At 46.0% G+C, this 21,883-nt stretch overlaps 1 protein-coding gene across 2 annotated transcripts in view; it reads right to left on the bottom strand.

Moving 5' to 3' along the window:
* LOC126525843 ((E3-independent) E2 ubiquitin-conjugating enzyme UBE2O-like) overlaps positions 1 to 21,883 on the bottom strand; it is a 34,045-nt gene that overhangs the window by 10,997 nt on the left and 1,165 nt on the right. The window contains exons 3-16 of one of the 2 annotated variants that reach the window (XM_050173798.3): positions 17,334 to 17,431; positions 16,199 to 16,259; positions 15,796 to 15,948; positions 15,328 to 15,446; positions 14,517 to 14,670; positions 11,140 to 11,368; positions 8,838 to 9,007; positions 7,491 to 7,593; positions 6,736 to 6,880; positions 5,896 to 6,001; positions 5,222 to 5,457; positions 3,115 to 3,399; positions 1,633 to 1,846; positions 568 to 780 (exon numbers count right to left, since the gene is read on the bottom strand). In XM_050173798.3, coding sequence (XP_050029755.3) covers positions 568 to 780; positions 1,633 to 1,846; positions 3,115 to 3,399; positions 5,222 to 5,457; positions 5,896 to 6,001; positions 6,736 to 6,880; positions 7,491 to 7,593; positions 8,838 to 9,007; positions 11,140 to 11,368; positions 14,517 to 14,670; positions 15,328 to 15,446; positions 15,796 to 15,948; positions 16,199 to 16,259; positions 17,334 to 17,431 — 2,286 coding nt within the window. The remainder of the gene's footprint in view (positions 1 to 567; positions 781 to 1,632; positions 1,847 to 3,114; positions 3,400 to 5,221; positions 5,458 to 5,895; positions 6,002 to 6,735; positions 6,881 to 7,490; positions 7,594 to 8,837; positions 9,008 to 11,139; positions 11,369 to 14,516; positions 14,671 to 15,327; positions 15,447 to 15,795; positions 15,949 to 16,198; positions 16,260 to 17,333; positions 17,432 to 21,883) is intronic. The other variant, XM_050173799.3, reaches the window with a different exon arrangement.

The raw sequence follows: 21,883 nt of genomic DNA, 5'->3' as shown, positions 1-21,883 counted from the left end.
CGGCGTGGCATCATCGTAATGGCACTGAACAGGCGATTCCACAAACAAAAAGTTGTGGTAGTCGCAGAGGCAGCGTAAAATGTTCAAGCAGGGCGGGACTTAAGCATCGGTGAGAAAAACAACGACTTTTGTGTGCGCCACAACAAGGAGATGATAGCGATAAGGAAGATAAGCAAGCGATAACAGAGAGGAGCTATTCACCGAGATCGCACCGCGTTTCGATGCATACAAGCCATGCCGCACGGTCTGCGCATAAGTGGGCGCACGGACGCAAGCAAGCTTGTGTCCGCAAGCGCACGAGGAAGCAGCAATGATGACGTAGTGCGAGCTCGGTATGTTCATATTAAATAAATACCGTTTTCGTTTTGTGAATGGTGTCCTTAATTCTTTGTTCGGATTACATTCGAGTTAAGTTTTTCATTTTTTTCTGGTTTTGGCCATTTGGGGGCCGGGTTAGAATCAGGGCCGGCCTAGATTCAAATAAATAAGTAAATTTCTTAACTGAAAGAATAATCTGGCACCTAAAGACACAGGGCTGAATGAACTCTGCGAATTTGCGCAGCCCACCTGTACATCCTCATGAGCCCTCAGCAGCCTGGCCTTGAGGATGGCGCATAGCTGCTGGCAGATGTTGCGTGGCTCCAGCGAGCCGACCCCGCTGCCCTCCAGCCGGCAGCTGACGCTCGTGGGCTTCCGCAGCTGCGGGGCCGTCGGATACTGTGGCTGGGCGGCAGTCTCTTCCTTGGTCGGCTGTGTTGGTGACAGCGCACCTTCCGATGCCTGCAACGACGTGCAGTGTACAGAAGCGAACAAAAGTATGAGTTGCCCTGTATTGAAGTGGTCCGGTTCTGTCGCACCTTCTATGAACCTGCAGAGGCGCTAAACTGGCACAAAAAGAAAAAAGAGAGGTGGCAAGGACAAGCAAGAAGATAACTTTACAGTGGGAGTAAAGGCAGCGTTTGCTCCACTGAAGAGTTACTACCTAATGTAATGAGTCCAACAGAAATTTGCAGGGTAGAGGAACAATTGTGAAAGAAAAAGCTGCCATCTACCTGTAAGCAGCTTGCTAGTTTCCTGAAAAACACATTTTCCGGGTGAAGATAAAGCTTGGTCTTGGCCTAGATAAGGGTGCAGCACCAGTGCCTCATCAGTGACTGCAAGTCTAGTTTGGTTGGTTGGTTGGTTAGTGATGCAAGCCAACAAAGAGTCTATGAGAGACATTGACGGGGAAGGGCTTTGAGATAATTCTGACCGCCCGAGGTTTGATGTGCAACCCAGAGCATGGAACAAAAGGTTTGTTTTTGCACTAAAATCCCACTGGAATGTGGCCAGTGTGAGCTGCCATGGCAGGTACGGCAAAGCTTCATTCGACAACGCCAAAAACGCCAAAAGACTGTTGTACCTGCAAAGTAATTTGGCATTTGGCAGGAGCCTTTGGGGAATGAAGCCACCTTACCCAAAGTTCCCAGCCATCACCGATAGCAAGCTTGTTTTGAAAACATTACCTAACATTGTATAATCAGAATCTTTATGCTAACTGCAACTCATTCTGGTTGCATTCTGCTGTCTTGTAACACGTCCCCTCTGCCACACGACTCTGAGGGTAGCACAAGACAAAGCGGCTGCACACACCTGCAACTGCTCGTTGATGACATTTTCCTCGGGGATGTCGGGCGTGCCCAGCTCGTCGTGCAAGGCGGCATCCAGGGAGGCCGAGAAGAGGCGCGTGATCTGCTCAGACATGTGCTGGGGGCTGTTGATGCGGCCCCGCTGCCGGATGCGCTCCACCAGCACGTGCAGGTGCCGCTGCTGGAAGTAGTTGGTCCCCAGCAGCTGGTCAAAGTGCCTGGGTGGGAGAGGGCGCCCGAGGAGAAGACGAGAAAGGATAGCAGCCACTCTGTGAGTGTGATTTCCGGATAGATGTACGGATTGGCCGATTGCCAGCTGGACTTATGGACAACTTGGTTGACTCATAGATACACTGATCTGTGAGTCAACTGACTGAATAACTTGACAGATTGATTGACAATTAGGCTGACTGACCAACTGATGGACTGGCCAGCTGTTTGATTTACAGGCCAACTGACCGATTGACAGACCATTTGGAGGATTGCCTAATCAGTTTGCCAATTCACTGATTACCACATTCTGTGATTTACAATGTGATTGATGGTCTTGCTGAGCATCTGATTTGCTGACCAATTCATCAATTGGCTCGCTAATCAACCATTTGGTTGACTGATCATCTGACACATTTGTTGACTGACTGACTGACTGACTGACTGATTGTCTGACTGAGACTGAGCTAACTGATTGATGTACTCTTTGGCAGATCAGGTCATAGACTGACTGACCCATTTGGTGGTTGACTCATTCACCGGTTGTTATTTGCCGAGTGATTCGCACATTGCTTGAATGACCAAGTGACTGACGAACTGACTGACTATTGATTTACCAACTGACTGATTGGTAAGCTGGATGATCGACTGGCTGACTGAGCTAGTGTTACAATACGCTACATTTAGGCCGTACACGAAGAGGGCAAGTTCGGGAAACAGGAAAGTCTTTAGTTGCCATATATTTAGAGACACCACATGAGAAAAGCTCTGGACAAAATTTCCTGTGCAAGCAACTCTGAGCATGCTAGAGCGAACCAACGCCTCCTTTACTAGATGCCTGCCGCGTGAGCCGTGAAGCTGGTTCCTGCCACTCTCCTCTTTACTCTTCCCGACCCGGGTTAACCCGGGTCGGCTGCGAGCGCTAGCTGCGGTGGCCGCTGCAAACCTAAATCACGTAGCCCTGCCTCCGAGATTTTAGCAGCGTCTGTTTTTGATCTCGGAGGCAGGACCCGCGGTCTCTCGTCAAGCCATTGGTCGAGCGCGCGCCAGCCTAGTAATCGTCACTTCCTCCGCAACAGGAAGTGGGTCGGCTGCGAGCACCGTCTCTCCGGGTCCACCCTGAACTACGGGAACCTCCGCTCCAATGGGAAGACTAGCGACGCGGCAGGCATCTAGTAAAGGAGGCATTGAGCGAACTTTTACACCAGCCACGAATCTTTGAGCTCCTCAATGCGCAACGATTATAGGGAGGACCCTCAAGGTCTTCCCTACTCACTTGCAGTGCCTGTACAGCTCGAGGAGCCTACGGATGACCGAGCACGACTGCTGCCCGGGGTTCTGCGTGAACGTCTCTTCTAGCCGAGCCATGCTGAGTCGCAGGAGCTCAATCTGCCCCTGCATCTTGGTGCGCAGGCTCTGCGGGTCCGAAAGGTCGACCGGAGCTTCAGCCGCGGCCGCGGCTGTGGCCACAGCAGCGGGGGCCTCGTCCTTGGCACCGTCGCCATCGATGGGCGGCGGTTCGATGAGCTCCGATGGGGCATTTGCATCGTCTGGGGACATCCTGTGCGAAAGCCCATTGACAAGACGTTCATTTTTTTTTTAAGAAAGGGGGAATGGGGGAGGGAAGAAGCGGGCGGAGAAGGAAACCAGAAAAGCCTTAAACACAGGCATTAAAGCAGGCCAGATATGTACTCTTTTAAATATACATTGCTCTTCTGCCTCAAATTTTCCACTGGGGGTTGCCTTGGCACATGGAACCAGTAAAGTACTAGGCTTCCCTATGTTGTTTATGGTGGCCGGTATAGTTAAAGTTCACTGTGGGACCATGCGGCTACATGTGCTTGTGTTGTTAACTGTCTGCAGTAGCTACTCTATGAATTAAGAGGAGTAGCAGGCGCCGTTTAGTGGGCACCAACATCTCCTTGCATACGGTTAATAACTATAATAACAAAAATAACTGTGCTGCTTTTAACACCCCTCCACTGCAGTGGAAGGCTCAAATCAATTTTGGCCGCCTAGGGTTTTCTTTTTAATGCGCATCCACAGCACGCTAACACAAGTGTATTTCTGCATTCCATGCCGATCAAAATGCAGCCGCCACAGGTGGGAGTCGAACCCCTTACCTTGCGCACAGCACCACAATGGCACAGCGACTAAGCGATGGTAGTGCATGCTTAAAGGACTGAGCTATTACGTGCTGAAGCAACGATGCCATTATAAGGCACGTCCTAATTGGGGTCTCTGGAGCAATTATGAACACCTGGGGGGGGGGGTTCTTAAAAGTGCATCTATGAAGTAAACAAACATCCTTACGCTTTGCTGTAGAGTTTGTTATTATCAACAGTTCTTGATAAAACTTCAGTCGTAAGTGAGCGTCTATCCCAATACGAAACGCCGTGCTCAGCCATCAGACAAAACCAGGCATGCAACAGGGGTTCCTGCCAGTTCCGCTGTTCGTGAATTCGTATAATCCAACTGAGGGACAGGGTTTTTTTTTTGACTAAACACTTTTTTTCTCTTTCTCTCTTGTGGTGACACAGGATGCACCATTGTAACACACAACATGAACAAGCAGTAAAGTCGCAGCAACGGCTTATCACAGGACATACTGTTGTGCGCTGGTAATAACTTTATGACTGGCCCAAACTGGCTAACTTATTACTTGCTAACCTATTACTGGCCTGGCACATATTGGGACCATACCGAGCAGTAGCACATATTGAGCGTACACATTTTTGAGGGATACACAGGCAGCAGAAAACTAGGAACATCACAAACTGACAAGCAGTGCTTTTTTTTTTCAGACAGCAGTGACTTTTTCAGTGACTTCGTTGTTGCCACTTTCGCCTGCTTCAGGAACTCGTCTGCATCAACTTGCTTGAAGCAGGTACCCCTCCAGTGTTCTTTCACCAATAGTAGGCTTCCAAAAGAATGGCGATATACCGACGAGTAAAACTTGACGAAACATCCGTAATAACGTAGAATAAGCTCAGGCTCTTAAACTACGGAAAATCCTGAAGAGACTGCAGGTATGAACACTCTACAATGCCCCTTTCAAACGATTGATGAGGTTTCACGTTCTAAAGTGAACACGGCGTCAACAAGCATCGTCATAGCAGAAGGCTCCAGACACATTTTGTCAATCCACGGTTTCTTATCATGCAGCAAAAGTACAGCACTTGAGCGTTTTTGCATTCCACATTTAGTGGAATGCAGCCGCTACAACTGCGTATCAAACCCGCGACGCCGCTTACTGCAGATGAGCATCACAGCAGTGGCAAACGTAACACCCACTTCAAGCCACGCAGGAGCGCCCCCCTCGACAGTTATCACGGCAAGCGCTGCGGAAAGGCTGATAGGAATGTGGTGGCGGGCACACTTACGGGTCCCCGGCCAGCGACTTCTCCGACTGGGTCTCCCAACTGTCATCGCCCGAGCAGGACTCGTCGTCGACCTCCTCGTCCCCGTCGTCCCAGAGGTCGTCCGAGTCGTACTCGCCGATGCGGTACAGTTCCTGGGGGTAGCACAGCGACGTCTTGCCGCTCACCCACTGAACCTCCACCTTGCCCGCCGGATGGACGTCCACCACCTGGCCCGCCGTCGACTCGGACTCCTTGTCCTACGCGGGCAATCGCACGAGCACTCTCAATTGCACCGACACGTTGACAACTGGTGTGGCATTCTTGAGAATGTGAGCACATATTCGCAATACAATTCCTATGTATGTTAAACCATTGAGCCATCTACCTGCCTCCTGCTGGTCCCTGTAAAATGTCCGAGTCATTTTCTTTTCTTAGTGATTTACAGGAAAACCTCGTCAATTTGGATTTCACGGGACCACAAAAAATTTTGATCTAATTGAATGTTGAAGTATTGAGCATTACAACTAAAAACAAATGCTTACTACATCAACATGCATTTATTTACTGAATTAAGAATAATTTTTCTCTTTAGAGTCCCTCTAAGTAAGCACACAAGCCTGCACAAACGATGCAAGTTCTAAGATGAAACACGCACACAAACCCCACAAGAAGCAAAGGTTGAAGAGGGGACTCACCTCAAAGTTGGCAACCCTGATGACACAAGAGGCCGGCCTGTACTTGAAGTCTGGGTGATCCTTGATGTCATAGACGCTCACCTCTTCAATACCAAGTTCTTCAGGGCTGAGAGCAGGAAAGAAGCGACAGCGGATCATTGCTTGCACTGAGTCAAGTTATCCTTGCAGTTTTTTTTTCTTTTTTTGGAAGCTGACGGCAAGTAGTGCATTGTACGCTATGGGAGATCACTATTTTTTTCTTTTTATGTTCATGCAACATATGCACTTGATAAAACCTACAAGAAGGACGTAGACCCCAGACAAAGCCAAGAGATTCGGTGTCCCTATTGCTTAATAAAATGAAGAATAGCACTGATGAAGCACAAATATGTTAAATTAGAAGAAATGTGCTTAGCCCCAGTGATCTAGTGATCGGCACTATGTAGTGCTGATAATGAAAGAGAAAAAAAATTGTCATCTACCTAACTGTAGCTGCGACTGTAGCTATCGGGTGGAGCACTGCGCTAGAGTTGGGTGGACAACAATTTCCCTCGTTTGACTGAACCTTCACTTGGCATTATTAAAGCTTGCAGCACAGGTACATTCAGCTGTGTTTTGCAGGTTTATGCTACACATTTAAACATTCTTTTCATCAGTGCTCTTGCTTTTGATGCATTATATTTGTCAGGCACAGTGTCTTGAAGGCCAAGTTGTATTCTTAGTTGTCATCAGTTGACGAGTCAGTCAGAAGTGTCACCATGGCAAGTCCAAATTGCAGGCTTTGAAAGAATTAACTAGCCATGTACAGTGAGTTTTCTTCAGTGATAAATGCTTGACAAGGTCGTGGGATATTCAACTCACTGGGGGTCTGCACCGGCCATATAGGTCTTGAACTTTGTCACCACCGCTGTCCTTCCGGAGTGGTCCACCTTTTTGACTACAGCATACTCGTGAGCTGGAGGGGTGTCTGGAAAATGAGAGAGAATGGCCGAGTCGGCCAGAGCGACTACGAGACCATTTTTTGTTGTGTCGGCACCACAATGTTAAAGAATAGGGGGGAGGGAGGAGGCTTTCAATAGACACACTATTAGCAGACGACAACCAGGTGATTATCAGCAGCAGAAGCTGACAATCGGGAAAATGTCAAAGCCTTCACGTGTCACTTCAAAGTCATTTACGAGCTGTATGGAGTTAAGCAAGGGCAAATGACTGAATCGAAAGCTTACAGGCATCTGTTTACAATCTGCATTCGCAGGCATCCACCTTTTTTATTGTTTCATTTTTAAGCCTTTAGTGGTGGTTCCTATGTGTGGTTGCATTACAATAATAATAATGCACTGACATTACCTTTTGGCATCTAAGAAATAACTTTACCTGTTATGTTTCAGCAAATGTGGTACATGAAAATTAGTATGCAAGAAAACAGCTACAAAATGCAAATTTTGCTATGTCAACTAACTAAAGCACCAGCAGATTACGCACACACTCCAACAAAACGTTTCCATTTCTCGGTCATTGTTGGCTTTGCACCAGCTCTGGAATTATGCAAATATTGACAAAACCAAAACCTTTTTTGCATAAGTCACACTGAATAACAGAAGATGTCGTGAAAATACCTGTGTTTTCCACGACAAAGTCCCCGGGAAAGAATTCGTGGCCATCCAAATGGTGGATGGGGTAGAGGTCTGCAGATGGAATGCCACTTTCCACACTGCCATCCTGTGATTAAAAAGCAAACAAATATTCTGTCACTTTTGTGCAGGGGTAATATGACTATCAGCTACTCCAGTTTTCAACCTAACCATATGATATAACAGAGGCTGAAGAAAATGTCAAAAAAAAAAGAAAATTGGCCGATGATTACACTTCTTGGTAATGCAATATTTGAGTGCAGCTGCTGCCTTATTTCACCAACAGGCAACCACATACGAAACATGCAATGCCGAATGGAGACAGTTCTGCATTTCGCATTGGGTAGCACACACCATGACCCGCTGCTACGAGCCAGCGCTCCGGCAACGTGCCATATTATAGTGGGCCACCACCGCGGAGAGGGGTGGGGGGTTGAGGGCGGTAGGTTAACAATTATTATTTGATGTTTCTTCCGAGGGTGGGATGAGGAAACGGGTGGAGAACAGAGATACTGAGTAGAGGTCACACACTCTTTCACTTACATACAGACCTCAATGTGGCCGCACAAGGTTGGGGTGGGAAGTAGAAGTAAGGGGACAAAACGCCATAACTGTCTTTCGAGTCACCGCAGCGGCACTGGGCCAGGTAAGGGGAGGTATAGGGCAAGAGTGGAGGCGGGAGAAGGACAGCCGGGCGCAAGCGCTGCCAGAGGCGACAAATGCCACTGAGGAATGCGCCCCACAAACGGGGAAGCGAGAGACACGGCTGAGAGCCGTACAAACACGCAACGCGAAGATGGAGGAGCGGAGACCCGTGGATCACGTGCGAGGCTACAAGGGGGCGCCCGCCGCCGGCACCGCAGCTGCGGGAGAAGGGACGGCGAGAGTCGCTGCAACTAGAGTGTACTAGAATATGTAGTCCAGTACATTCTACAGCAACGGTGCTGCGCGGAGGAAGGGGGTGAAAGGATAGGCGAGAACACGTGATCTGGCTTTGGAGGACAAGGGGAGAGCAAGACTCGCGCTGTGCGCGAGAGATGGCAGCAGGAGCGTGCGCAGCTAGTGCGGCACACAGATGATAACCTTGGTTACGACAAGGCACGACAACGAGGCACGACGGCGAGGCCGCCGCCGACGCGAAACGGGTGCCATAGAGCTGCGCTCTAAAGAGAAAAAAAGAAAACACAGATTTCACGCAATGTGGGAACTGACGATGTGCAAAGCATTTTCATCATGCAAAATATGCAAAGCACATCCATGATGCAAAATAAAATGAATGAATGAATGAAACTGTGTCCGTAAGTGTGCCAGAGCTGCTTGCTGCCCTCTCACCTGCCAGACGACCTGGGCAGTGGTGTACGTGGCTAGGGTCTCGGTGACCAGCACGTCGCCGGGCTTCATGGAAGGCTGCTCGGCTGGCTGACGCTTGCGTGTCCGCCGCAGTTTGCGCTTCTTCAGCAACTTGGTGGCCAGCGACGGGCCGTGCTTGCCTCGCCGGAATGCTGCGACACGATGGCAGGCAGTGATCCCAACAGACACATTGTTTTTATCACAGTACTAGCAACTTTCACCATCCACAATCTCACTTGGTGTAATCATGCCAGGACTGTCACTAGGCTAACCTTTCCGGATGTCATTAAGCTTTCTCGCTCTCTGGTGAGAACACTTAAAGGGACACTAAGAAGAAGCACTAAATCAGTTTTAGGCTGTTAATGTTTTCTTACAAAACCTTATTTCCGTTAAGTTCGCAGTAAAAGGTTGATTAATAGCAGGAAGAATAAAGGTCAAGGTTTTATTCCATAAAGCTCATGCCAAAACCCAAATTGGTCCTTTGTGGCTTCGAACGACCCCTCACAAGAATTAGGAAGAAACAGCGCCAACTACGACGATCACGAGAGAGAGAACGACACGGGACAAGCGCTTGTCCTGTGTCGTCCTCCCTCTCGTGATCATCGTAGTTGCCGCTGTTCCTTTTCAATTCAAGTATGCACCATCTAGCCCAAATGAATGTTGTCCCTTACAAGACTAGCTTTAGATTTGAACGGCAGGCACGAAAAAAAAGTTTCGCGTGACTAGTGCACTCACACATCTACGCGGACGGCGGAAGGACAAGTGACCATTGTAATCACTGCCGGCATACTAATTTGGTGTTCCCTTGATAAGAGTAGACCATACTGTGGATCTTGATTCCTAGGTACCTAAGTTACTGCCAAGATTCCTAGGTACCCAAGCGTTCTTGTCATGCAATGCTAGCAGACTTCCATGCATGTGTGGCACTGTTTCCTCCCATAAAATTTGTAAGAACTAAAATTCGTCGTAAACTTTCTGATATTTGATTCAATATTCGGCTTTTTCTTGATTCAACTTGATATTAGATTTAAAATCTACTATTCAAATTTCACACCCCTCCTACTAATTTCTATTCGCTTAGACTTCTCTTTGAACCAAAAAATTTATATTCACGCAAGCCTAATTCTTTTGTATCTGGCCCACTGTGGTTGAGTAATAGTTCTTAAAATGTGCTAAATTCAGTCCTTGGGTTGTTTAGAATAAAATGTAATCCATCTTTCCAGATGAAAAATTTGCTAGGCCTGAGTGGACGCCATCAAAGCACCAGCGACATGGCAAGCTGGTGCAGGAAATTCCAATGCAGCATTGGCCTTCGCCTGTCGTCTTTGCGTCTTTTCCCTTCGCCTGTTGTTTTTGGGTCTCTTCTGGCTTAGCAGGCCTCTTCTCGTGGTAACAATGGCGTTCTTGGTTTTGTAAAAGGGTAATTTACCAATACAGCTAATATTGCTTTTTCGTTGGTGTCTTTCCAAGCAGCAGCTGACGACCTTGATGGCAGAGTTGTGCAATTAAGCCAATCGAACTTGGCACGCCATAGCCTTATCTACTTTAGTGCCAAGAAAGATCTTCCCCACAGCACAATAGTGAGCTGTGAAAGTAAGCTCCAACGTCCGGCCGTTGCCTCCTTTAAACCCCACAAGCAAGAGACACTCCGGTACCCATAACCTTGTTGTGCCCAATGAAAGAACCCGGTAATTCATTCACCTAACCACAGGTAATGCTGCAATTTACATGCTTCTAAACTATGCTAAAAAGCAATGATGATGATGCGCTTAACACAGCTAAACCCACTTGTTATGAACGACTTGTAAGAACAAGTACTGCGGTCAATTATTTAGTGTGCTTTGTATTTTTCTCTGCAGTTTAGAGACTAAAACGTTTTTCTCAAATGCAATGCTTTCCAAGAAACCCCCAGGTTTCCTTTGTAGTTCTGTGCTTCAGTCAAGTGTACGACAATTTTTTTCCCTTTCAAAAAACATTTCACAGGTTTTCTTTCACATTTGGCCTTCAGTCAATGAAAAAATTATGTCGTTGGCACACCTTTACTCCCCAATCACATGGGGTGCTTTCAATCGCAATCTAGAAATTTTTTCATTATCCGGCTTAATTGCGTTCGGAAGTGCCTTGGGCAACCGGGGTACTAACTGTAGTGGGTTATGAATTTCTCGCAGAAAAGCAATTACACAATCTCTTATTGGCCACTACTGCACCTATCTCCGAAAGCAGTTGATCGAGCGTGTAGCCCCAAAGTCACTGCCGTGAAGCATCTCTCCTGGGTGGCACTCACCGGGAGTCCGCCTGTGGTGGTGGTCCATGGAGGACGCCGTCGAGGCACTCGTCACAGACACCGAGTCGGATCCACTCGCCTCGTCATCCTCGACGTCCTCATAGTCCGAGTCACTGCCGTCCTGGCACGGTTTGAAGTCGCGGTTGTTCTCGGAGTCCAGAGTGTCGCCGTGGCTGGCCACCGCGGCGGCTGGTTGCTGCCGGACTCCCTCGTTCTCGGGAGCCTGTGGCTGGCAAAGCAAGATGCACTCGATCACGATCAGTCTGAATCTGGCAAGGCCAACCCGTACAACAAGAGTCCCGAACTGGCATGTTACTGCGGTAGCGAGTGCACGAACACCCTAGGTACATTCGCTAAATGCTAAACCTCGTTACTGCTTTCAATGCTTTGCCCTTTGAGCGAAAGTAAGCTGTTTGAAGTGAGAGTATCTGACAGGACACATACAACCTGTACGCGACGTGAGGGGACTCAGACAAAGGGCTCTGCAAATTAGCTTGATTGGGTTTGTGACGTCCAAGAAGATTTGCAGATAGATGCATAATGAATACGAGCCTATGTACAGTTAAACCTCTCAATATAACATACTTCAACATGACGAAATTCTTGATATAACAAAGTATTTAAGCGTGATGTTTTTATTATTTTCCGATTAAGTTTAGCTTCTAGATTTCGCGGAGGGATTCTTGAATGTATAAACGTAGTGAAAATGCACTTTTCCGAAAATTGACTTTTTTGTGATTTTTTGCCATTTCTAGACCAGCGGCTCCCCTTAACTTTTTATAAGTTTATATCCATAGAACACCATGTATCTTGAACCTCAATATATCAAAGTGTGCTTATACGCAATTTCAATATACCAAAATTTCACTGCCGCAGCGAAGGAATACCGAGACAATAAATGGAAACATCCACGGATGCAGATGGTAATGGTTGAATTACATCACACCCCCCCCTACCAATTTCTATTCGCTTATACTTCTCTTTGAACTAAAAAATATATTCATGCAAGCCCAATTCTCTTGTATTTGGCCCACTGTGGCTGCTAGCGAATGTACCTCTCAAATCGCATGCGGGCGGAGCAGCGTCATGTTCCATGTGAAGTCCAAGTGTGATAAGATCATATATCGCCTCACGTGCTGCATGGTTTAAAAGCAAGTGAAAGCGTGCGAAAGGGGGGGGGGAATCGTGGCTGGGCATGGCTGCCAGCACGTCTGAGTGCATACGCAGCCCACGTGCCGTTACCGTGATCACGCACGATCCTCTATGTCCATTTCAGGACAAAGACTACTTCTAGCAATTTGCAATTACCCCAGTCTTGCGTCAGCTGAGGCCATCCTACACCTAAAGATTCACCAATTTCATCACACCTCCTGCAGTTCTCTGCCGTCCTAGACTGTGCTTCCGTAATCCCTTGGCACCGACTCTACCTCTGATAGACCAATGGCTATCTGTGCTACACATTACGTGGCCTGCCCACTCCATTTCTTGCTCTTAGGGCCACTTATGGTTTTTAGGCTGCACTTAAAGACAGAAAATTGGCTCAGCATCGTGTTTTCAGGTTTGTCATTTTCATGTTTCCAGACACTTAATTTCCGTATTATCCATTTCATAAGATTACGGGACCCTTTATATCTATGAGATTTGACAAGTTTTGTCCCAATAAAGATGCCTGAAATGTTTTTCTTGATTTCTCCAACCCCCAGTTTTGACACACTAACAATTTAGGAGAGAAAATAACTTTTCTGGTTAACTTCTATTCACAAATAAGAAAGTTGGCTTTCAAATGTAGCACCAACTAGAACATCACCTACCACCATTTGCTCCCTAATCACAAATAAGAAAGTTGGCTTTCAAATGTAGCACCAACTAGAACATCACCTACCACCATTTGCTCCCTAATCCACAACACCATCTTCGAGTCTCCTAACGTTAGGCCTAACATTTTTCCTTAAAGGAGTACTGACACAAATTTTTGATCATGCTTTTTCCACTGCAATAAGTAGCTAATGACCCAGTAATCACAGCATGAAACCTAATTTGCTTCAGAGCGCGACAGGTAATAATGCAAAGTCTTGTTTGTAGCAACCAGTCTCAGAGAGCAACGAGAGGAGACAAGAGGATTGCAAACACACCGCTGGACACATGATCGCACAACTGTGACGTGCGCATGCGAGCCTAGCCGGCGAGCGAGCTTTGTTTCCAGCTCGTCTGCTATGCCTGCATGTACTTTTGTGATGTCCTCGCCATCATCGTCGTCCTCGTTTTCATTGCCCAGCGGCGACTATTTCCTGCAGGTGAAAGTCACTCGTATTGAACGTGGCCAACCACTTTTGAATGGATCCCCTAGAAAGCAGTGGCTCGGAAAGTGCGGCCAGCAAAAGCTATCAATATGCATTCGCGCAGCTACCAGTAGTACAAACCATTCGTCAAATGCGCTTTGGGAATGAAGTATATTCCGGAGCAGGACACAAGGGGGGGGGGGGGGGGGGGGGTAAAAGTCTGCACAGCATCAGGCTTGGGGGGTACAAAGTCTTGGTGGAAGATTATCAGAATGCTCCAAGTTCGGCGGATTTTGCTTATACTAGGCACGCTTGAAATGACAAGCAAATCTGGCTACTCTTCAACGGGATCCATTCTAAGCATCCAGTGGCGCGCATGAACTCTGACTACTTGTGCCATTTATCGACACCGACGGTAGCGAACATACAAGCCAGGCAAGCTGGCGATCGCCGGGAAACGGCATAGGCCTAGCTCACCGGCTGTCGCATCCGGGGCCGATGGCTCTTGCGATCTGCTTGCAGCTCGTAATAAAAGCACTTATATTCGTAAACACAATCAACGTCTGTACATTTATGTCGTTCATAAGTGACAATACAATTAGTTTGCCCGATGCCATTGGTAGCGATAAGAAAACACATTAGCCAGGCAAGCCGCTTTGCAGAGACTATTGCTGTGGTGACTGTGCTGACCGCTTGCGAGTCAAAATCATGCCAACGATTTACTATTTCGCTTAACACTTTATGCCTTGCATCCTTTCAAGGTCACTTTACTCTACGATTTATTTGGTGCCAGAAAGAAATTTTAGCTGCCATCATCGGTGAAAGAGGCCAGCATCACGACCAGGGAGGAAAAAAAAAGCACTAGGACTATCGGAGTGGCGAGAAACTTGCTTGCCATCCTCCTTCCTTGATGTCGATGCTGCGAGGTGCTGCATTTTTCACAGTTGGCGGAATGCACATACTTTAAAATTGTAAAATATGTTCTAAGCTATATCTAAGCTATCTCACAAGTTAACTCGACTTCGAAATTTTGTGTCAGTGCTCCTTTAACCTCCAAGTATCTGTCCCACACCATGCCTCTGAGAAGCATACACTCACACATTCAACGTTGTGCATTGGCGGCGAGTACTTAGAAGCACACTGCCTTTTCCACTCGTCTAGGGTGATGATGTTGTCGGTGGCCTTGAGCGTGTAGTAATTCCGGTCCCCTATCTGCAGGGCACATCGCTCGAATATGTTGATCATTTTCACCCTGCAAGCATCGGCAAAGCAAAGCAGGCTGGAATGTTCATCAGCAGGGTCACGAACAGCATTGGTAAGATCACAAGAGTATTCCAGGTGAACTCTATCAAGCCATATACTTGGATAGCTCGGCAACCTTCTTCCACTTTCGCAGAGAGGCAGGGGAGCTTCAGGCTATGCTGACCTTTTTGACGAGATGTGCAAAGCAGACTCTCCCCTTGTTAGCGCACATGAAGTTCAATACGTCTATGTTTGTTTATGTGTTTACATTTCCTACCTACCAATATACTGTTTCAATGTGGTGATCCAAGTACCGTTTCAGTGTGATGCAGGCTGCACTGAAATGCGACTGATCGCCTTTTGGAACTGCCTATGCCTGCAGATCACCATCACAAGTATGTTCACGGGACAAGGCTCTGGCCGCAAAAGATGAGACAGAAAGATAAGACACAAGAACAGATAAGGTATATAGAGAGATTAGATGGATAGATAAGACAGAAAGATTGGATGATAAATACAGAAATTAGATAAATGCACATACTAACCGAATTAACCGATAGAGGCTGGGCAGATTAATAGATAGGTTAGACCGACAGAAATTAGACAGATGGACGAATGGAGAGAGGTATGACCAATCGACAGAGACAGATTCAGTAGCAGCCCTTACCTGTCTAGTGCCTCCCCTTCGATAACATACTTGATGAGCTCATCAGTCTGGTTGTTCCCATTGGATGTGTCCTGGTAAGCCTTGCACACACCTTGCACAAACAGGTACACCACCTTCACCTGCAGGCAGCACCGTGTACACAGAATCAGATTGGCAGCGGTCCCTGGTACGCCCCACAAAGTATTCCGTTTGAAACATAAAGCCTCCACTTAGCTTAGTGTGTCTACACGTGTCACGGACAACGAACCAGCGTTTCTCAGGAGATCAATGGCATTGCGTGCATCATGTGGTTGTTTAGAGAACACAAAATTGTGTGCTCGTGGCAAGCACACCACGCTGGTAGTTGCACCACGTGCATTTCGCCTTCTGTGTTTTGTCCTTGTTTTGTTGTCCAGCTCGCCTCAGCCACGGGCGTCAAAAAGCGCACACAAATGCACCCAGATTTCCACAATTCTGTGCTGCACTCACGTCCTCTACGGTGACCTGGACGTGCTTGTGCGGACGACTCAGCAGGGCGCTGGTCTCCTTGGTGCAGTTGAGCCAGCGGGCTCCCTCGAAGCACCGCATGGGACCGCTCAGCCTCTGGCCCTTGTAGAAGCCTTCCTCCTTGAATTCGGATGACTGCGGCGACCAGGACATGGGTATTTTTTTTCTTTGGCATAGCTGTTTACAATATGCCTGAATACCAGACACATGGATGGCAGTAGCAATGCTTGAAGTGACACCTTGTGGCAGTTTGTTTAATCACAAAAAAAAAAAAGAGATCAGAAAGGCAGTTATCAAACAGGCACAATTTCACACCCTCTTTTGTCTAGATAAATGTATTGGAGCCAAGGCATCCCACTGACTTGCAAAAGAGAGAAAAGCTTACCGGCAGCCTCCGGTCTAAAACGTCATCCAGGTCAAGTGCATCATCCTCTTGAAGTATGCACCTGCAATGTTCGCGATAGCCTGTGAGAATCTAGACCCTAACTCTTGATACACAAGCCAGCAGCAGCTAAAGGCGCTTTCTTAACTAACATGCTACCCTACTCTGCTTTCTTGTATAAATCTTACACTTGGTGTCTGTCTAGATTTAAATTCCAAAAATTCCATTTACCAAAACGAATTATATTTTTTGGCCTTACGACCCCTGCGCCCTATTCAACCAGATAGCATTGGTATTAATAATTTGTCCTCATTAATCATCAAATGTGATGATTAGTAAGCACAAATAAAACTATGCTAAGCAAATAAAATAAATTTGTGGAGTTTTATATCCCAAATATGAGAGATGCCATGGAGGGGATTACCGGATTACGTTTTATTACCTGGATTTGTTATTACCTGGATGTGACCTAATTTCAAGTACACAAGTGGTTTTACAACCATTCCTATCGGAATGTCCTCATGGTGGCCAGCAGCCAAACTTGTGAACCCACGCTGAGTGGAAGAACGCTACGAGCAACAAGCGCCAGAACTTAACGGGCTCACAGCAGCGCCATAACGCATGACACCGAAGAACGTTTTCGAGAAAGTTTTCAGTTGCACATGCTGCGGTTTCGGGTCAGCGAACTAGTCACACATCTTGAGGCCCGTGTGTCCAACGTCTGGCCTGGCTGGGCACCAGTGTACCCCGTACTAGAATGGGGGAGCATGTGTGCCCCTTGGAACATGCATGGCCATGAACCCAGGCCATGGCCATGCATGGCCTGGGTTCATCGGGCACTGGCAAGCGTTGACACAGGCACGCATCTGTTATCGTTGAACATGTTCGGTCAGTTTTATGGTGTCCCTAACTGGATGACATTGGCATATTTTAGTTGCACAATCAAATTGCATTAGCCCCTCCTGTCCAGTGCTGGTTCCAAATAGCCACTGAGGCGCTGCAGGTCTAAGCACAGTGGGTCTAAGCATAGTGGGTCTAAGCACAGTGGGTCTAAGCACAGCGGGCTTAAGCACAGATGTGGTGGCTATCTGCATTCAGCTACAGTTCTGTTATCCATGTGACTAAGAAACGCACTCACGTTGACCCATCGGGAAAGCGGACGGTCAGCTCCGTCTTGAAGCTCTGCACCATACCAACCCAGGAGTCGAGGTATATGGCAACATCTTGGCTAAACCTCTGTGCAAAGACAATTTTCGCAAATAGATTAGAAAATGCAAAAGCTGCTGTGACTTGGCTATTGCAAGAAGCGATTTATTGTGCAAAATTCTGACAAGATGTACTTCTGTCAGACAAAGGGCACAAAAGCATCAAATAAATGACAACAAACAATAAAGTCGAGTTCTAAGTGTCTTCTCACGCTGTTCTTTCCAATAAGGATCGCTTGACATGCCCATCTTTGCAACTTCATCAATGTTCTATCAAGATACAAACAGAACAAACAATGCAGCACGTTTTACCACTTCTAGCTAAAGAAAATCATCAGATTTGCTCATTCACTTCAGAGTGGTTTGTCGTCAGCTAACCACTCTGAGAAGCATGAAATATAAAGTTAAGAATTTTCACAATACAGAAAAGCTGAAAGGTTCTTGATGTAACCTACTTTCCCTCATTTTGCGATGACCTTCAGGTTTGAGGTAATAGCTCCTAACAACACACCGGTGTTCTACATAGACTAGGGATTTAAGGTTGCTATTTTGTAGCGATGCATTTTTAAATGCTAATGCATTTCAGTACTTTTTGCGCTCAATGCTCTACCTGAGGCAGAGCGTCGCTTGACCACTCACGAATGTGAAAAGCACCAAAAGGCATTAGCATAGGGAAAAGACACTGCTATAAAATTGTGCCCCAGATGCCATTACAATGCAATCCTGTCTCGTAAGGAATCTTACAATGAAGGAAGTTTTGTCTGGCAGTGCTCTTTAAGAAAGGCTTTTTGAAAAGAAAAAAGAAAACATTTAAGTGGAACACCAATGCTTTTTGCTTTAACTTTGCAGGCAGATATCTCAATTGAAGCTACCAGTACGAGTCTTCAGATAGCTAGTAAGCAGACATGCCTTAAGCTCTAACCGTCGTCAATTCAACAATCACGTGTCCCTTGAATCATCATTGTCATATTCAGCCTATATTAATGCCAACTGAAGGATGAATGCCCCTCCCAGTGATCTCCAATTACCTGTCTTCCAATCTACAATTACCAGATTACAATCTGCAGAGGCAAATTTCATCACCCCATCTCTATTTTCTGCTGTCTTTGACCGCGCTTCCCTTGCCTTGGCAGCCATTCAGCAACTCTAATGGTCCAATGGTTATCTGCCCTACTAGAATGTCGGCTATCCCCTTTTGCTTTGTGATTCACAATGCTCTCTTCCGGTCTCTTAACATTGTGCCTAATATTTTTCGTTCCATCACTCTTTGCATGGTCCTTAACTTGTTCTTGAGTTTCCTTGTTAACCTCCAAGTTGGTACCCCTTATGTTAACACAGGTAGAAAGCAATGATTGTACACTTTACTTTTCATCGACAGTGGTAAGCTCCCAGTCAGGATTTTATAATGCCTGCTGTATGCACTCCAACCTATTTTTATTCTTCTTTAAATTTCTTTCTCATGACCAGGGTCCCCTGCGAGTATAATTGACCAAGATAAAAAATACTCCTGCCCCCAAATCAATTAAAGGTTCATTTGCGAATTCTGAATTAATGAGCAAATCTGAGAATATTGTGCGACATAACACTTGCTGGAGCAAACGATGCAGTGCCTACAAAAGGCGGCTGCCTTTGTTTTTATGCTTTGTCTTCTCAAGAAATTTAAAAAATGTCTGCCGATATGCCTGGTGCATTAGTACAGCACATACGCCGAGCAAACTATATTTTTCCATTCACAGTATATATATATATATATAACAGCACAAAAAAGCAAAAGCTTCCATTTAAGCACAGCTGGTCGTCACCTTGAAAACAAGAGCCCACGTGCATCGTTCAGACAACTCCATGGAGGACATACTGCCTGACAGTGCTTTATGAGGCTGACGAACGCGTCATTGCCACAGTGTTTTACTAATGAACAACTGTAGGAACTTTTGTCATGCATACCAGCACTGTAAGTGTGCATATCATTGAACCAAGAGAGTGCAGTGATCGTTCAAAGCTACAGCCCGCAATGTTAATTTGGTCTCGTGTTGAGGGGAACCCCGACACAGTTTAAGATGGGCCAGTGACAAGGATGTTGATTACGTGTAGGCTGGTGCAGTTGATAATATTGCTAAGATTTAAGATAATGCACCCATATTTGTTTCGTATTCTATCATTTTTTTCCCTGCATAGTGTAGCACATGTACAAGTTTATGATTGCAAAATAAGAATTAACCGGAAGTTGGTGTTACGTACCAGCTCACGTCTTGCACAATGTTTTTTGTTGCTTTTTTACATTATCTAGGTCTCGCATTACGTTTTTCAAGATGGTTAAACACATCTGACTGACACGATGGGAAAAATTTAAGTTTCAGCTAAATAGTTTGAGCATGCTTATTAAAATGTAGTACTTAATATGCACAACACATATTTTAAACTTTCAGTATCCTTATTAAATGGAATTTCCATGTCCTCACAGCTCATCAAGAGCAGAGCAGTTAAGTGCTCAGATAGACGAGAAATACAAGAGGTCACAGAGCAGTTACGTTTTACATTTCTTGGCATCATATGGGGAATAGTCTAAAGTTCTCTAGAAATACAGCTATTTGCTTGTGTTGTTGTGAGTGAAAATAACTACACAACAAAACATACAGAGTGCTTTAGTTTTAACATGCCAATTTAGGGTTTTGGGAATGGCTTCCCACGAAACTAAATGCCATATAAAGGTCACTAGTCCTTTTTTCAGCCACTTTTTGACATCTACAAGACGTCCTGTTGGTCACAGTTCTTTTTTAGCCAGATTTGGACATTCACAAGACATCCTATTGGTCATAGGTTGGTGGCTAGAGAAGCGATTTCCCTCTGTGCCAAGCAAGTCTCCGTGCGTTTCCGTACACCATCTATGCTTCGCAAACAAAGAATTTCAATGGTTAGCCAATGAATCCCAATACTGGATGTAAGTGCAGTTTTATATGCATTTTCAAAAGTTATTCTTATTCCCACAACGTTTGAACTCAAAGGCCAAATTCAACAAAATTCCTCTTTAGATAAATTGGTTATAAATGAGTAGTAGCAATAGCAGCTTGGCTAAAATTGCTTAAAATTCTTGGCAAAGCTGCAGGGACACTTGTCTAATAATTTTATGAACAGCCTTTTAACAGGCTGGGTATGAGGTGATTAGTGGATATGACACAAATCTCAGCATGCCACCCCCGACATATTCAGCATGCAGCCTGATCTCGGAGGTCAAGCTCAGGCATCCTGCTGGTTCTCAACTTTCTTGGTTCTGTACCACTTCCCGTGAGCAGGAACAGCAGCATCTTGTTTCAGTTTTGGTATAAAGAATGTTTACATTTGTTAGCTTTTCCTGACACAACTATTAAAATTTTAAACGTTAATTTTTGCATGGAGGTTACTTTGTCTCTATGCTATCTCATACTCAAATTTTCATGAAGTAAAAAAAGATTTCACTGCAGTTGATTTTCAAGCCCTGCACGAGGGTTAATGACACGAGGATAACGAGCTTACTGCTCCATTCTAACGTGCAATGATTAATTAGCACCACCTTTCAAGTATCCTAGATTTTATGCAGACTGAGTGCTACTTACACACTGTGTTCAGCAACGCCCAACTTCAAACCTGCTACACTTGATCAATCCTGATGCTTAGACTGCACTTGAAACATTAACTGCTTACTGGGCATTTAAGCTGCCTATGTGATAGGTATAAAAGACAATAAAAGTTCATATAGTATGGGGAACATGCAAGAAATTATGCCCTAAGAAACACTGTAATCGGTGAAACTAATAACTTAACGGTGTCTCTGCCTTCTTTCGTCGGTTCATCAGTTGCAAAAACATCAGCCAACAGGGGTACTCCACGGCTACACGTGCTTAACCCGAGCCCCTCCATTTCATCCAGCTATGCCGCTAACCATGGTCTTCAATTTATGCACATGTGCTTGGAGCACAAAAGTTCGTACTGCTGTGCAGTGTTCCAGAGATGTCTATCAGACAGCACTCGATCGTGCCTGCTACATGATCAAGTTAAAAAAAAAAAAAATCCCCGAAACTTGCAATTCACTGTTTGATAACGCCGATCATTATCTTGAGGTAAGCCACTCTATGTGCCATGTCCAAGGGCATGCAAAAACTTTTTTTTTTTTTTCTGTGGTGAACATACGCTCACACAGTCGCAGATACACAGAGAGATGATATACATAAAAAGCGACGCGAATAGACTCTATTGCGTTTATCATTGTTACTGTCATAGTTATTTTGCTGCTGCGCGGATCATTACAAGCTCCATGCTGCGGCTCGGCTTCAGAAGACGAAACCTTCACGCCTTTCGAAGGCGTTCGTGAATATTATAACACGTGCGCAAATTACGCATCTGCACGTTACATAACCCGCGAAACGAAGAGCATTTGCTTCCAACACTCGAAGGCTGCCCCCCTTTGGAAGCGCAGAAAATAAAACCTCTCGTGCACACACGCCTTTCG

Source organism: Dermacentor andersoni, chromosome 8, assembly GCF_023375885.2.
Source record: "Dermacentor andersoni chromosome 8, qqDerAnde1_hic_scaffold, whole genome shotgun sequence".
Classification (NCBI taxonomy): Eukaryota; Metazoa; Arthropoda; class Arachnida; order Ixodida; family Ixodidae; genus Dermacentor; species Dermacentor andersoni.
Note: the sequence above shows the minus strand (reverse complement) of the source record. Positions and strands in the feature narration are given on the sequence as shown.